Source organism: Melanotaenia boesemani, chromosome 4 (genome assembly GCF_017639745.1).
Source record: "Melanotaenia boesemani isolate fMelBoe1 chromosome 4, fMelBoe1.pri, whole genome shotgun sequence".
Classification (NCBI taxonomy): domain Eukaryota; kingdom Metazoa; phylum Chordata; class Actinopteri; order Atheriniformes; family Melanotaeniidae; genus Melanotaenia; species Melanotaenia boesemani.
The window spans coordinates 23,310,698-23,325,858 of NC_055685.1; the positions used below are offsets into that span (position 1 = coordinate 23,310,698).

Genomic DNA, 15,161 nt, shown 5'->3' on the forward strand with positions numbered 1-15,161 from the left:
AGGAGGAGGTTTCTGTGGACGACTTTATCTCTTGATGTCACTGGATCTCTGATGTGATACACATTAATTCCAGGCTTTACAGATACGACCTCATAAACTGTGGATTCCCACTTGTCTGCAATTTTCCTCTTTCCTCTCTCACCACGATTTGCAACCAAGACTCTGTCTCCAACCATGAGTGGTGACCCCTTTGCTCTGCGGTTGTAGTTCTTTGCCTGACGAGCCTGTTCCATCCGGCTGTTCTGCTGGGCAATGCGTGCAGCTTCAGACAGGTCATGTTTTAAGCGAGAGACAAACTCCCGGTGGTCAATAACAGTGCTGTTATGGATGGCATGCTGGAATACAACATCAACAGGCAGACGAGGGATTCTCCCAAACATGAGGAAGAATGGTGCAAAGCCTGTCGTCTCATGCTCAGTGCAGTTGTAACAGAATGTCAACATTTGAAGCATTTGTGGCCATCTGGCTTTGGAATGTGGAGGCAGGGCTCTTATCATGTTTCCAAGAGTTCTGTTATAACGCTCAACAACTCCATTCCCCATAGGGTGGTACGGGGTAGTGTGTGATTTCTGGATGCCAGCCATCTCCAGGAGCTCTTTAATGAGTTGACTCTCAAAATTTGCCCCCTGATCTGAATGAATGCGTTTTGGGAAACCATATATACAGAAAAAGTCATTCCAGAGACGACGGGCAACTTGTTTCGCCGACTGGTTCTTGCACGGGAATGCGTGTGACAGCTTGGAAAAGTGATCTGTTACAACCAGAACGTCAACACACTTCTTGTCATTTTGCTCTGCAGTCCAAAAGTCAATACACACCAGTTCCATCGGTTCAGAGGTGTGAATACTTTCAAGTGGAGCACGATCCTTAGGCTCTGGTGTTTTTCCAACCACACACCGAAAGCAGTTACTCACATGGTTAATAACATCACGTTCCATACCTATCCAGAAGAACCTCTGTCTGGCAAGAGAAAGCGTGCGGGCCTGTCCCTGATGACCAGCTGAGTCGTGGAGGCCGTGGAGGACTTGAGCCTTCAGTGAATCTGGAACAACAAACTGATGAGTGGTCATATTTAACTGTCTGTCTTTCTTTACCTTGTATAACATCCCATCCTTGATGGAAAGTTTAGGCCAGTGTCTCAGCAGTTTCACCACTCCACGCGATTCACTAGCGCGTTCACGTCTGGTGGGTCTCCTATGACGCTGGATGTAGAAAAAAACTCTGCTCAAGACAGCATCCTGCTCTTGGACACTGACCAGTTCACTCTTGGGTAAGGATGTAGTGTGGTCGACACCGGCAAGCTGGGGAATTGCTGGCCCCGTGCCTCTCACTCGACTAACACCTTCCCCTTCATGTGCCTGCAGCAAAGCTGAGATATCCTGAGAAGACAACGAACCCTGGGAAGAATGTGGAGTGTCGACAACTTCCTCATCAGACTGATCAGCAACCAACTGACAGTTAGTAGTACATCTGAATGCATCCTGTACTGTCTTATCTTCCATTCCGTTCATATGACTCAGCAGCAAAGCATAAGGTTCATTTACAAGACGATGGCCTATGCATGACTGAACAAATGGCTCTCTACTGAGTGCATCAGCAACCACATTTTTTGTGCCAGGAACGTAGTTCAGGTCAAAGCTATAAGCTGCCAGCTTTGAAACCCATCTTTGTTCACATGCATCCAGTCTTGGCTTAGTCAAGATGTAGGTCAATGGGTTATTGTCTGTCCAAACTGTGAAAGATTGCCCTTTTAGCCAGTGGCTGAACTTGTCACAGACCGCCCATTTAAGAGCAAGGAACTCCAGTCGATGTGCAGGGTAGTTCAGTTGGGAGCGTGAAAGTGTTTTGCTGGCAAACGCCACAGGCCTGGCAATTTTTCCATCAGGGGGCAACTGTGAGAGGACAGCTCCTATGCCATCAAAGGAGGCATCAACTGCCAGGATAAATGGTGCATTAAAGTCTGGATGTGCTAATGTGACGCTGTGCACCAATTCATGTTTCAAAGTCCTGAATGATTCACTGCACTCCTCAGTCCAGTCAGTCGGAGACAGTTTCACCTGGGCCTTTTTGAATTTTAGTTTATGGCCCCTCCCTCTTTTCTTAGGTGTAGCTGGCTCAGCAACGAGGTTGAACAATGGCTTGGCTTTTGCAGAACATCCTTCAATAAAATGATGGTAATAGAGAACCATCCCTAAGAAGGATCTGATTTTCTTAGCACACGGTGTCTCTCCATCAGCCTCCATCAAATCAGCTTCCTGCACATCATTAATAGCTTCCACTTTACTTGGATCTGTCTGAACACCGTTTCCACTTATGATGTGCCCCAGAAACTTTACAGTCCGGCGAAGAAAGTGGCACTTCTTTGGCGCAAGCTTCAAGTTGTTGGCGGCAAGGCGTGAGAAAACCATCTCCAGACGCTCCAGGGCAACCTGTTCGGATGGAGCATAAACCATGAGGTCATCCAGATAGCATAACAGGCTTGTGAAATTCTCATCGCCAAAGATGGACATCATCATTCGCATGAAGGTAGCAGGACTGTTTGTCAGGCCTTGTGGCATCCTGTTATATTCATGAAGACCGAATGGAGAGGAGAATGCTGTGTATTTTTTGTCGTCCTCGTGCAGTCTGACATTGTAGAAACCTGACGTGAGATCCATGGTTGAGAAGAATACGTTACCACCAAGTGCAGCGAGGGTGTCTGTCTGATGAGGCAACGGATGGGCGTCTTTCACTGTTCTTGCATTTAGCCATCTGAAGTCATTACAGATGCGGAGATCACCATTTGGCTTGCCAACCAGGACAAGGGGGGACGAATATTCACTCTGAGACTTGCGAATTATCCCCAATTCTTCCATCTCGTTCAGAGCAGTTCGAAGCTTGTCATAATGGCATGGAGGGACCCGCCTGTATGGAAGCCTGAAGGGCTTGTCATCCATTAAGCGGATTCTGTGGACAAAATCTTTCGCCTCGCCACAATCCATTTTGTGCCTCGAAAAGATGGACTCATACTTCCCAATAATCTGTAGCAACTTATCTTTCCACTCAGGGGAAACCTCACAAGATGAAATGTCCAACTCCTGCAGACCCATGTCACTCAAGATGCGTGATATCTCCTCATCAGACTTTGGTGCAGGTGGGGGGGCATTTGTGAACTGTGCACCGACTTGTATCCGCTTTGGCTCTGGTAGATCCTGCACTGAAAGACAGGGAGACACATCTGCAATTTTTGTATTCCTTTTCAGGGTGAGTGGCTTTTCAGTGGGGTTAACTATTTTTACTGGGACCCAACCGTTTCCCCATAATGAAGTTACAACTCTTCCCACCAGGATCTGTGCAGGTCTGGTCTTGGACTGTGTAGGCTCCATTATGACGGTGGTTCCCACAGCAGAAATGTCGAAGGCTGGCAGTTTAGCCCACACCAAATGTTCAGACATGGGCTGTAAGGTGACACATCTTTTAAGTTTAGCAGTGCCGATCCTGTCTGGCATAGCCCCACCTTCCCATTCATCTGAGCAGGACAGTAGAGATAATAAATGGGGCAAGTTATCCGTAGGAGCACTGTTAACTGAGGGTGTGATCTTTTGGCTACTAACAGTCATTTTCATCTGTGAAATCAGCCACCTAATGGCATTACTGCCAAGAATCATTTCATCAGTCTGGCCAGGCACAACTAGGACAGGGATTATTAATTTAAACCCACATACGGACACAGTGAGTTCATAAATGGCAGACGGCGTGACAAGGTGGCCCCCACAACCAACAATGACAAAGTCCTCAGCTGATTTCTTTTCAGTGTTAGAGATGGTCTCTGCAAGTTTTGTCTCAGCCGTCTCACTTATAGTACATGCCATAGAGCCACTGTCCACTAAAGCTCTGAGGACCTGCCCACTGTCTGTCTTCACCTCTGTGTAGAACAGGCTATCAGTCTTTGAGAGTCTATGCAAGCCTTGTGCGATCAGTATTTTATGTGGTGGCACCATGCTGCTGTAGTTATGACACAATGATTCATAGTCATCACTGTCTGACAAATCGAAGGTGGGAGGCTCGCTCACTTGATCTGCGCTGTCCTCCCCCGCACGCAGATCATTCAGTTTCCCTGCTGACTGTTGAGAGGAGAACGCTTCCCCTCAGGACAGTTGCGTCTTGAATGGCCGGATGAGTGACACAGGAAGCAAAGTCTATTTTCCCTACAGTGGATGAGGGCAGAGTGAGAACCATCATTACATATGGAGCATGGTATGTCATTCAAACCCTCTACTCTTGGAAGTCTGTTGTTCTGGGGCTTTTTGTTAGCTCGAGCATGACCCTGGCCTTGAAGTAACACTTTCTCTAGCATTCCCATCAATCTCTCTAGAGTGGAGGTGTCTTGACTAAAAGCTGCTTTCTGTTCGGGAATTTCAGGCACTAGAGTGGCTTTAGGGCTCACCTCAACTGAGTTCATATTAACTCTGCTACTCCTTCCAGTAGAAGATCGGAGTCCTTTCTCCAGGTGGTATTCATCTAGCACTTCCTGAACTTCACGAGCTGTCCATTTATCGATTGTCTTGGACCTAAAGGTAAGTGCTAAATCTCTATTGGGGCAATGTCTGATGAACATGCGTGTGACCTCAATACTGGGGTTGTCAAATGTTTTGCCCTGGTCTTTAAGATAGCTCGCCGCAACATCAGCACTCCTATTCAGTCTGAGCCAGTACTCATAGGGGTCTTCCTGTTCTTTTGGTAAGGTGGAATAAAAGTCAGCTAGGGGCACAGAGGAGCACTGGTTGGTACTGAAATGTTTGTGCAGGAGTCCATAGATTGCATTTGGGTTTTGCTGGACATTAATCTCACCATTCCTTATTCCAAATCTCACGACGTCCTTCGCCCTGCCTCTCAGATGGACAAGAATTTCCTCAGCTTGATTTTCCAGCTGAACACCAGTTTTTCTGATGTAATTCTTCATTGATTCCTCCCACTCATCAACAGTCAGCGTATCCAAACTCTCTCCTCGGAACACAGGTGGGTCCTTGACACCTCTCTGAGTGACAAACTGGACTTGGGAAAGGTCCAGTGTGGGGCATTGGAAAGAGTTCTCATTTTTGCATTTGTCAGAGTTTCCTGCAGCCACAGGGGTTGATGTCTTGAGGTGTGACATAATGCTATCAGCTAGCTGCTGCCCAATCTGCTGCACGATTGTATTCATTTGGTCAGCTAGGCTTACTTCATTAGAGGGCGAGTCTAAAACAGACGTGCTACTACATTGTGGTGGGTGTAAGTCGGCTATGGGCTGACTATGTGTTGACTGTGAGGTGTAACCTGGTATCACATTATGAGGAGGGGGGTCTGGAAGTGATGTGCTAATGCTCTGTGGTGGATAAGTCTGACTATGAGGTGACACTACTTCCACCTGGTGGTCACCAAGCAAAAATGGAACAGGTGTGATACGAAACCCTCTACCTCTACCAACACTGAAAGGAGTCACATTAGAATCAGTAAATTTGCTGAGACTCATGTTGGCTATTCAACACCTCATTCATATAAAATGACCATCTAAGGAAGTATGCCTATTACTCCTCAGAAAGTTCAGTTCATACACAGCAAAAAAAACGGATCACAGCTCCAGTGATGCAGTGGCGAGAAGACATCAGCCCGATCCAGCGTGGTTAAATCCGGGTCACGGCACCAATGTGACCGATGTGTGATGTCCTCTCTGATTGTGATTAACTCTCTTGGAGCTGGTCAGGTCTGGGTAACATCCAGTTTATTCTGCATCTGCATCAGTAACAAACAGGGAGGAATGTCACCTCGAGCGGACAACAGGACATGCTCACTCTCGTGGGAATCCTCCGTTACTTTTAGGATTACCCATAGTTCACAAAAAAAACATTTACAGTATTTAACTGTACAATACATGGAGTGATCGTATAGTGGATCTGATGTCATATAAATGAAAATACAATTAAATTAATTACGCTGTTACCTTCAGCTTACCAGAATTACTAGAATTAAACAAAAAATATTATAAAATCTCTATCAATTTTATCACTGAACTGTTACCCTTTTTCCCAGCATTTTTCATGTTAAAACATTTATCAACTTCAAAATACAAGTCGAATAAATAACCACAGGAACATTTTATCTTAAAACAAACTTCATACAGTAACATACCTGCATCAGTAACAAACAGGGAGGAATGTCACCTCGAGCGGACAACAGGACATGCTCACTCTGGAAACGTGGCACATGTTAATGTTAGCTAGCCTAACCCAAATTTTTCACCAGCAATAAAACATACAAAACTCAAGTCATTACTTAACAAAACCATGGTGAAATTACTCTAAAACATATAATATAAAACTAAAAAGAAGTCAACTTAATTTTAATGCATTTTTCAGTGAGTTTATAGTAATATTGTCCACGGACATTCCATCTGCACCCTACCTCGTGGGAATCCTCCGTTACTTTGAGGATTACCCATCGTTCCTTGCTGTCACTATTATGCTAAGGGATGCAGATACATTTTACACCAGCAGGTGGCATTGTTTTCCCCATTTAGCAGGATTTAACCTGAACCTATTTAACTATGTTACACAAGTACCCCAAGTTACGCACAATACAAACTATGATACTGAACCGATTTTCCCTCCATAGTTTTCTTAATGTTTTTAACTTTAAAAGGTTAAAAATTTAAAGTGTCACATGGTCGTTCTGCTGGATCGCACAATATTAAGCAACTTTCAGAGTAGAGTTGTAATGAGTAATCACCAAACTAGTCCATCTATAATGAAAAAAAATCAAATGGCAGCAAAGAGTAGTATTTTAATCGGGAATAAAACATGGAAAAACACAAGACTAACTTTCTTTTAAGAAATCAAATGAAAATCAGCTGCTGTCTTAAATATGGAAACACACCTTAGAGCATAATAAGCGCCTATTACTTAATAACAATCTAAAGAGAATTTCAGATTTGAAGCATCACTTAACCTCATTTTGTAGTACTTGATGGCGGATTTTTTGGCAGGCACGTGGCATTTGTCTCGGCCGTCGGCCCCTCCCTCCTGTGGGCTGTGGGCGGGTCCTGGTCCCCGCTCCTCTGCAGTAAATCCACCGGCTCCCGTCCGACTGCTGCACACTGCAGTCTCCATCATCTGCTCCGCCCAGAGCTTCCCTGGCAGGTGGAAAGCACACACAAGGGGCCGCAAAAATGTGAGTAGTTAATATAAAAATACAAATATGGATGATGATTACTTTTAATGGCCCATTATCTGCAGCTAAGTTTTATTTCTAAGGAATTTTATTGAGGCCGATGCTCAGGTAAAGTTGATAATTGCGTCATTCTTTATCGGCTGTACATGCTGGAATAACTACAAATTATTTCCACCCCGTTGGTATTGCCTTGTGTAAAAACAGATCTTCATGAGGTGCGATTATAATTTGAGCAATCCATACCCCTAAATAAGATAGTCTTTTTTTTAAAAAAAAAAAAAAGGGAGAGCAGGGGGGTGTTTCTGTCTTTAACCGGGCTGGATGTTTGAGTAAAATTGCTCCAAAATGTTCTGATCAAAGGAAGGTAATAATATTCTCAGCCCTGTCCTTCCTTGACCTCAAAACGCCTTTGACTTAGAGAAGAAAGAGCCTAATGATGCAGCAGATCTCTCCTTCTCTCACCTCTGCGTCGCTCCGACGGCAGGAAAACGTGTCCTGTTTCATCCCTGCACCGACTCCGGAATGCTGCATCCTGACGCGCAGACTGGCACAGTTAGCCATGTCTCTCCTCACGTTTTCACAGTTATCAGATTTGGATTATTCAATATTTTCACCTTTGTTCACTACGGATTTTCATCTTGCATTTGTCAATCACATCCTTTAATAGTCAGTGGTTTTCTTCTCATGCAGTCATTCAGATTTTTATTAAGTTGATTTAAACTTGTTTGACATGTGTGTCCTTTTTCCAGGGTTTTCATCTCAGTCTTTGCTGTTTTAGCCCTTGTGGCTTCATCTGAAGGCAGTGTTGGGTAAGTTTAAGTTTGTTTCAGATGAATGGATATGTATCCTCAAATTGAGAGGAAACTAAACCAAACCAAATGTTAAGATAAAAAAATCCATTGGGCAGAAATATAGAAAGCATCCATCTTTTTAGGAAGATTATGAATGCTTTGTTCAGTTTTACTCCACAGATTTATGTTCTTTATGAAAACTATTGGTAATGAAACAGTTACAAGATGTTTGTTTTGACAAACAAGGTACATTGTGAAATCCTTCTGCATATAAAGAGTTATTGTGTCCTCTACCTGTTTGGAGACGTTTCAGCTGAACAGGGGCCAGGCTGTTGTAAAATTTTGCACAAGTTCCTGAGAAGCTAGAATGACACTATTGTTGCTTGATATAACAAGCATTATTCACTCATTTTTAAAACATTGCCCATTTTTAGATCAAACTAATCATTTTTGATTGAGAATCCTTGAAACCAATTTTTAAAAATGGATAATTTGGTTTTACTTCACATTTGGACTAGATGCTTTCTTTTCATCATCCTTACTATAGCTGAACTAAACAAAACATTAAAAGGCAGGAAGTGACTTTAATTTTTTTAAGGGGGGACTTTTGTTCTCAGAATTGTGGCGAAATTGTGATTTACACTGTGTTAGGTTACACGGCCCAGACACCCAAATTTAAACATCACTTTACACATTAAATGTATCCTGCAAGGTTTCCCAATCCGATAAGCTAATCTTGGAAGCTAACTTGGCTGTTAACTATTATATGATCTAACACAAGCCCCACATAGCTGTTGTATATTGTCCTTGTTTTTATCAGTTTGCCTGCTGGTTACATTAAAGACTTACAGTTAATCCCAAAGGTTTTGAACTGGATTTTTGTCAGAGCTAAACTGGTTTTTTTTTATTTTTTTTTTACCACTTTAGGCAAACAGTATTATTCTGAATATATATGGGGAAATGTCCTATCAGCAAGGACTTTTCCTAAATTTGGAAGAACATATGGATGTGGTGCATATCATGACTGTAAGATTATCCCAAAAAATAGAGTCAACATGGTTGTGATCACAGAGTGTTGATAATATTATGTATGTATGTATATATATATATATGTATATATATATATATATATATATATATATATATATATATATATATATATATATATATATATATTATAATTATTTATTTATTTATCTATTTTTTTTCTCCCCCAGACCGAGTACCAACAACAGCTTCTGCACAGAGTCCAAAGAGTGTCTGGAATATGAACTGGTCTGCAAGACAGATGAGTATGAAGTGGGTTGTCGCCCCCCTCCCCTCTTCCCAGATAAAATATTTTCTATTTCCCATTACGCTTTTATTTTACATACTGTTGATATATTTGTGTTCAGGTACGACACTACAGCCCGACTCGCTGGGTGTCAACAGATGCTGAAGCCTATTTTATGGGTGTAGGTGCAGCCATGGCTTTCAGGAGACTTTTCCAGTACATCACCGGAGCCAACGAAGGAGGTCTGAACAGGACGAAGGGGAGGGGAAGCTGGTGGGTGTACACTAAGTGGTGTTTGTTTATTTTAATCATGTGTGTTTTGGATAGGTTTTCAGATGGATATGACTGCACCTGTGCTGGTTAAGATTCCAGAGGAAACCAAGATGTGGGAGCCAGCTATCTACACTCTAAACTTCCCACTACCTGCAGCCTATCAGGACAAACCTCCCAGCCCCACCAATGACAAGGTGAGCTGACTGCTGATGAGGAATGTGAGAGTGATGTAGTTTCTATGGCGCTGGAAAGCTGCCCTTACCAGTAATAAGGTCAAACTCAGTTTATCCTGCCATGATCTGTCTGCAGCTTGATCAGTGATCTTTGCTTTAAGATCACCAGAGAGCATCGTTAAATATAAGTATAAAGTGCATGTGACTTTAGGTCTGTTCACACTCAGCAGAACAGAAATAAATGACAAAAGCAAACTCAGATCGATAACCTGCATCAATTCAAATGATTGCACAATCCTAATATTGTGATATTAAACTATAATAAATCGATGAATTAAGTTTATAGTACGTGGTCCAGCATTGGCAGTAGGAACGCAGCAGCTTGAATGATTATTTGAATAATTATAAAAACAAAAACAAACTGTAACTTTTTCAGTTTAATCAATCTTTGATTTTTTTTTTTTTTGTTTGGAATTTGCATGAATTTCTGTCTCTGATGTTTCTCTGCTTCTCATTCTGCATACACATGAATATTTGTTTGCTCTGCAGCATTACCTGTCATTTACTGTAGCTCTCTGCTGGCTGATGTTTTGTCTGTGCCACCCACACAGCTGTATTTCACTGAGATGCCAGAGATGGATGTGTATGTGCGGAGTTACGGAGGCTGGATGCTGTCAGTCACCTCCAGGCTTCATGCTCACCTGCTGACTAAAGAGCTGGAGAGAGTGCGAGCTTCTTACAACCACAGTTACCACTATGGAGTCGGCTATGACAGGTGTGACCAGCATCTATTTACCATTCACTGCTCTCAAACTTTGTTCTCATTTCTTGTGAATTACTCACAAAGAAGATTTCAGGGAGAGGCTTTAATGTTTCAGTTTGAAATTCAGGAGGAAACAGCTGCCATCACTCAGTGTAACTGTACCTGTGTGATCTGTGTTATTTATGCAAATCTGTATTTGCCATCAAAGCCTAAGTCCAAATACATGTGGTCATTTATTTAAAGGGTTGTATAGCCTTTTAAAATCAGTCATGGTGGATCAGAAATCCACTTTTCATACTACTACTACTACTACTACTGTTGTGTTAATCTCTCTGTTGTTCTTTCCTTGTGTGTTTATTTGTGTGTGTGTGTGTGTGTGTGTTTTAGTCCCTTGAAGCTGTTAAACAGGCACAATGAGGTGTGGTATGTATCCGAAGGGGAGCCAGTTTGCACCGACCCACAGGAACCAACTCCTGCACACACGCCCCGGCCCACTCCAACTGGTTTATCCACAGACTCTCAGTCTAACCCTCTCCCAGACACACTCTCTGATTTGCCTTCTCTCCCTGACACACGCTCTGATTCGCCTTCTCTCCCAGACACACTCTCTGATTCGCCTTCTCTCCCAGACACACTCTCTGATTCGCTATCACTCACTCCTTCTAATGTGTCCTCAAATACAACATTCAACTCTTCACAGCTGCCTTCTGCTGCACCGTCTGTTCCTCCATCTAAAGCTCCAGTCAGTCTTCCATCCGACCTGCCCGCTGAGGTCACCTTCAGCCAGCCTCCCCCTTCTGCCCAGAGTTCACTTGACCCAACAACCAACTCCTCCGATCCTCTTTCTGTGAGCCCGTCGCTGGAGCCACAGGCTGATGCTGGTGTGTGGAACATCACAGCCCACAGCTCTGTAGACACACGAGCTGAGCATAACGTTGAGGCTGATTCAGATGACACCCAATAGCGACCACTCATCAACATGGAGTCTGAATAGCAAACAAACACTGGAGGTGTCATGGATGGTGTTTGATAGGTGCACATATTGTTCTCTTTGTCTTTAATCTCTATTTCCATGTGTCACTCCAACTCCTCTTTATGGCACTGAATATTCCATATGTTCTATTACAGCTTCCTGTATCACCAAACATACACCCCTCCACTTTGTCGCTCTGAGGTTACAAAATAGCTGCATCATAAAAGCTAAGTGAGCAGTATGTGTTAGTTTAAAACTTAATATTCAAAAGTATTATGCTGATTATTGAAGCAAGCACTGCAGAAAGGAACACACGTTTTTAACAGCAGTTAAAGCCAAAAATTGGTAGAAAGTTATCTGAGTGTAATTGATAAATATAATGCTGGGACTAATCACAGTAGGCTATAATATTAGTAGTGAGCTATCTTGGTGTGGAGTTTGACACTGTAATTAGTTACTGATGGTACTTTCTGTCAAGCTCTAACTTCCTTTAAGCTTTATCAGTTCTTGTAGCAACATGTTGGTGAATCATCAAGTTCAGCGTGCGTGTTCTGTGGGATTTTGGTTGCGATATTAAATATTCTTACTAATATCGATCATTTATAACTGACTTTGGATCTAACTTTTTTTTTGTTGCTCACTTAGTCTCAGTATCTGTGTTTCAAAGTGTCTGCTAAACACTGGCTGTAGTACCAATCATAAGGTTTGGACACATTTTCCTATTAAATGTACTGGGAAAGTGTGTAAAACGTTTGACTGGTAGGGTATGTTGTGCTAAATGTACCTTAAAATAAAAACTTGAGGCATTTTAGTGAATCTTTTTAATGCATTGAAATAAAAATTAATTATGACACTAGGGGTGTTGATAACACACTGTAAAAAAGGAACAGCTTATTATTCAATCTTATTTCAACTACAATAAATAAAATGCATAAATAATCTTTCTTTTAGAAATGATAATAACAAGACACAAGTAATGCAGCTTTCCAGCTTTCATCTTCTTGAGTATGGGCTCAAATCTTTCATGATTCAAAACCGTACGCCGACATTGTACGCTCATTAAAATGCATTGTCCCATTCAAATAAACGATTAAATAAAATCAATTTTTTTTATCTAAAAATATTTTCCCCTCTAAACTTCTCAAGTCAGTGTTACTTTACAGAAGCTGGTTGAAGTTTTGACCAGCAGAGGTGGTGTAGAATAATGCATTGAGCAGTTTTGTATCTGCTTTGTTTTTTGTTTTGTTTTTTAAGTTTAAGGATACAAATTCTTGATAAAATGTCAAAGGAAACAAAAGTTTCATTCTACAAATATGACAAGTAATGTTCAGCGTAGTGCATGCACAGAAAATAAAGCCCTAGCTTCACTCTGTCCCATGTGAAATATGGCTAATACTTTTTGGCGTATTTCTGAAATAAATCAGTCCAAAATGTTTCTTAAGCTAAATTTTTAGATTAGCACTGGCTTACTCTGCAAATTATGTGTTCATAGTAGTAGGGCTGCAGCAAAAATCCCAAAGAATCACGTCTGATTAAACCGATGCAATAACAGCTACATGTGTCAACCATCTCTCCAATGCGTCTTCACAGAGCTGCATACTGAATGTTCTGAGAGAAGTGCAATAAAAAATATATAAAAATATTATCAGTCTCATTGTTTTATTGGTGTTTTTGGACTGTTGCCAAAATAATCGTCTTATCAGTTTTATTTCAAATACTTGTGCACGATTTCCCCTTCAGCTACACACACACCTTCATCTGCTTGAGCTGAAATTTATACCTAACTTTGCTGATATGCTTTTAGTGGTGCTCTTTAGATTCATTTTGTAATTAGTTGATTTATCAGGAACAATACAAAGCGACATAGAGGACATATAGAACCACTGATGTTTTGCATATAGAGTATATACAGGTACTTGTCATAAAATTAGAATATCATGAAAATGGTCATCTTTCAGACAACTGTCAGGTCAGCAGTCTTTCACATGATTGTGTAGCCAACAGAACTAGACTGAGAGACCATTTAAAGGCCTTTGCAGGTGTTTTGAGTTAATTGGCTAATTAGAGTGTGGCACCAGGTGTCTTCAATACTGAACCTTTCCACAATATTCTAATTTTCTGGGATATTGAATTTGGGATTTTCATTAGTTGTCAGTTATAATCATCAAAAAAATAAATAAATAAACATTTGAAATATGTCAGTCTGTGAGGAATAAATGTCTTCATTATACAAGTTTAACTTTTTGAATAGAATTAAATCAACTTTTTCATGATATTCTAATTTTATGATGAGCACCTGTAGCATTAAGCTAATTTGCTCCTGATTTCTCATCCAGTTTCTGGTTTCAGGCTTCAGGATCTCCACCCATTGAGGGAAGATACTTGGTACCAGGACTCATAAAAAACAGAAAAAGCAGCCTGAGAACTGCTGTGTGGAGGTCAGATCATTCATTAGGTCACATACACCATCTGCCAATTACTATTATTTAGCTTTTCTTGCACAGTGGTTGTCTAATGTGTGATAATTTCTTATATAAGGAGTTTAGTTTGCTTACTTTCACAATGAAGAACAACTAAACTTTACAATAAAAAGTCAGAAAGGAGTTATTTGGGACCAAAGTTAAAATAAATTCAGGGGTGGTCTGGTTTTCTCATTAGAGATAAATCTTTACAGTAGTTTACACAATCCCTCAATTGTATGTCTGCGTCATATAGTGTTACAGAAAGTACAAATGGTAGAGTCAATATTACCCAGCACTGATGATATGGCCAGTAATGAAAGCCAGTTCAAAAGGATGCATTAAATGTAACAAGAAAGATTACAAATTGCTATTAAGATGATAAGAATTAAGCTTATGTTGTGGCCAAGGATCAGTGCTCCACCATCTGAGCTAAACAGGCACACTGCTACTGCTGACAGGATGAATACCATTCATTTTTAACTCTTTGAGCCCTTTGCCCTTTTTAAAGCCTCTTCTTAAAAATCACATCTCTGCAGCCACAAGGTCTATTTGATTATTTTAGTGATAGTAAAGGAAACACTTGTGAGGTTTGTTAAGATGTGTAAATATCAATATATGTATTATGTTTCAGACTCACCTAAAAAAAAATTACGATGAATAATAATATTGCTTTGGAATGATGCAGTTGTAGCTCTAAAACTTTATCGAGTTATAGTAAAAATGTCAGCATTATTTTTTCAAAGGTCAACTCGGATAATGTGAAGCAAAACAAAATGAGAGTTTTTAGTATAGACACTTCAGGTGAGGTCTCCAAAATTGCCATTTTGGAGACAGTTGAGCTATCTGTTCTCAATGTTCCCCAACTGTGGGACCTCAGGTTTTAAAACTTTCAAGAAAATGTCCTGAAATGACATGATACACTCTTTGAACTGGCTTGCTTTGATTTAATACCTCATACCTGCTGGATTTTCATGGAGAGTAAATCTGAACCTGAAGAAGGACTCAGGAAGGAAATGAAGTTCTCCCTTCATTTGAAGCTACTTTGGGGGAAAAAAACAAGCAAATCTAAGGTGTAATGTAATTATGTGTCTTGTATTTGGGAACTTTATGTGACACAGAGAGAGGAATGAAACGGTTATTTTCAACGCCCACATACTTCTGAAAATTAGAAATATATAGCAAAGGCAATTTCACTTCATACTCACCACATAAAAGAATAACAGTAAACAATTTTAATTATTGAGGTGTGAAGAAGGAAGTTAGAGAAA

General features: G+C 41.0%; 1 protein-coding gene across 1 annotated transcript; it reads left to right on the forward strand.

Moving 5' to 3' along the window:
- The first annotated feature begins 7,071 nt into the window (after positions 1-7,071).
- On the forward strand, positions 7,072-13,073 carry soul5l (heme-binding protein soul5, like). The gene is made up of 7 exons (XM_041984124.1): positions 7,072-7,185; positions 7,935-7,994; positions 9,194-9,275; positions 9,371-9,491; positions 9,577-9,716; positions 10,307-10,470; positions 10,846-13,073. Coding segments are annotated over exons 1-7 (1,146 nt in total). The 5' UTR covers positions 7,072-7,183; the 3' UTR covers positions 11,423-13,073.
- Positions 13,074-15,161: the final 2,088 nt, after the last annotated feature.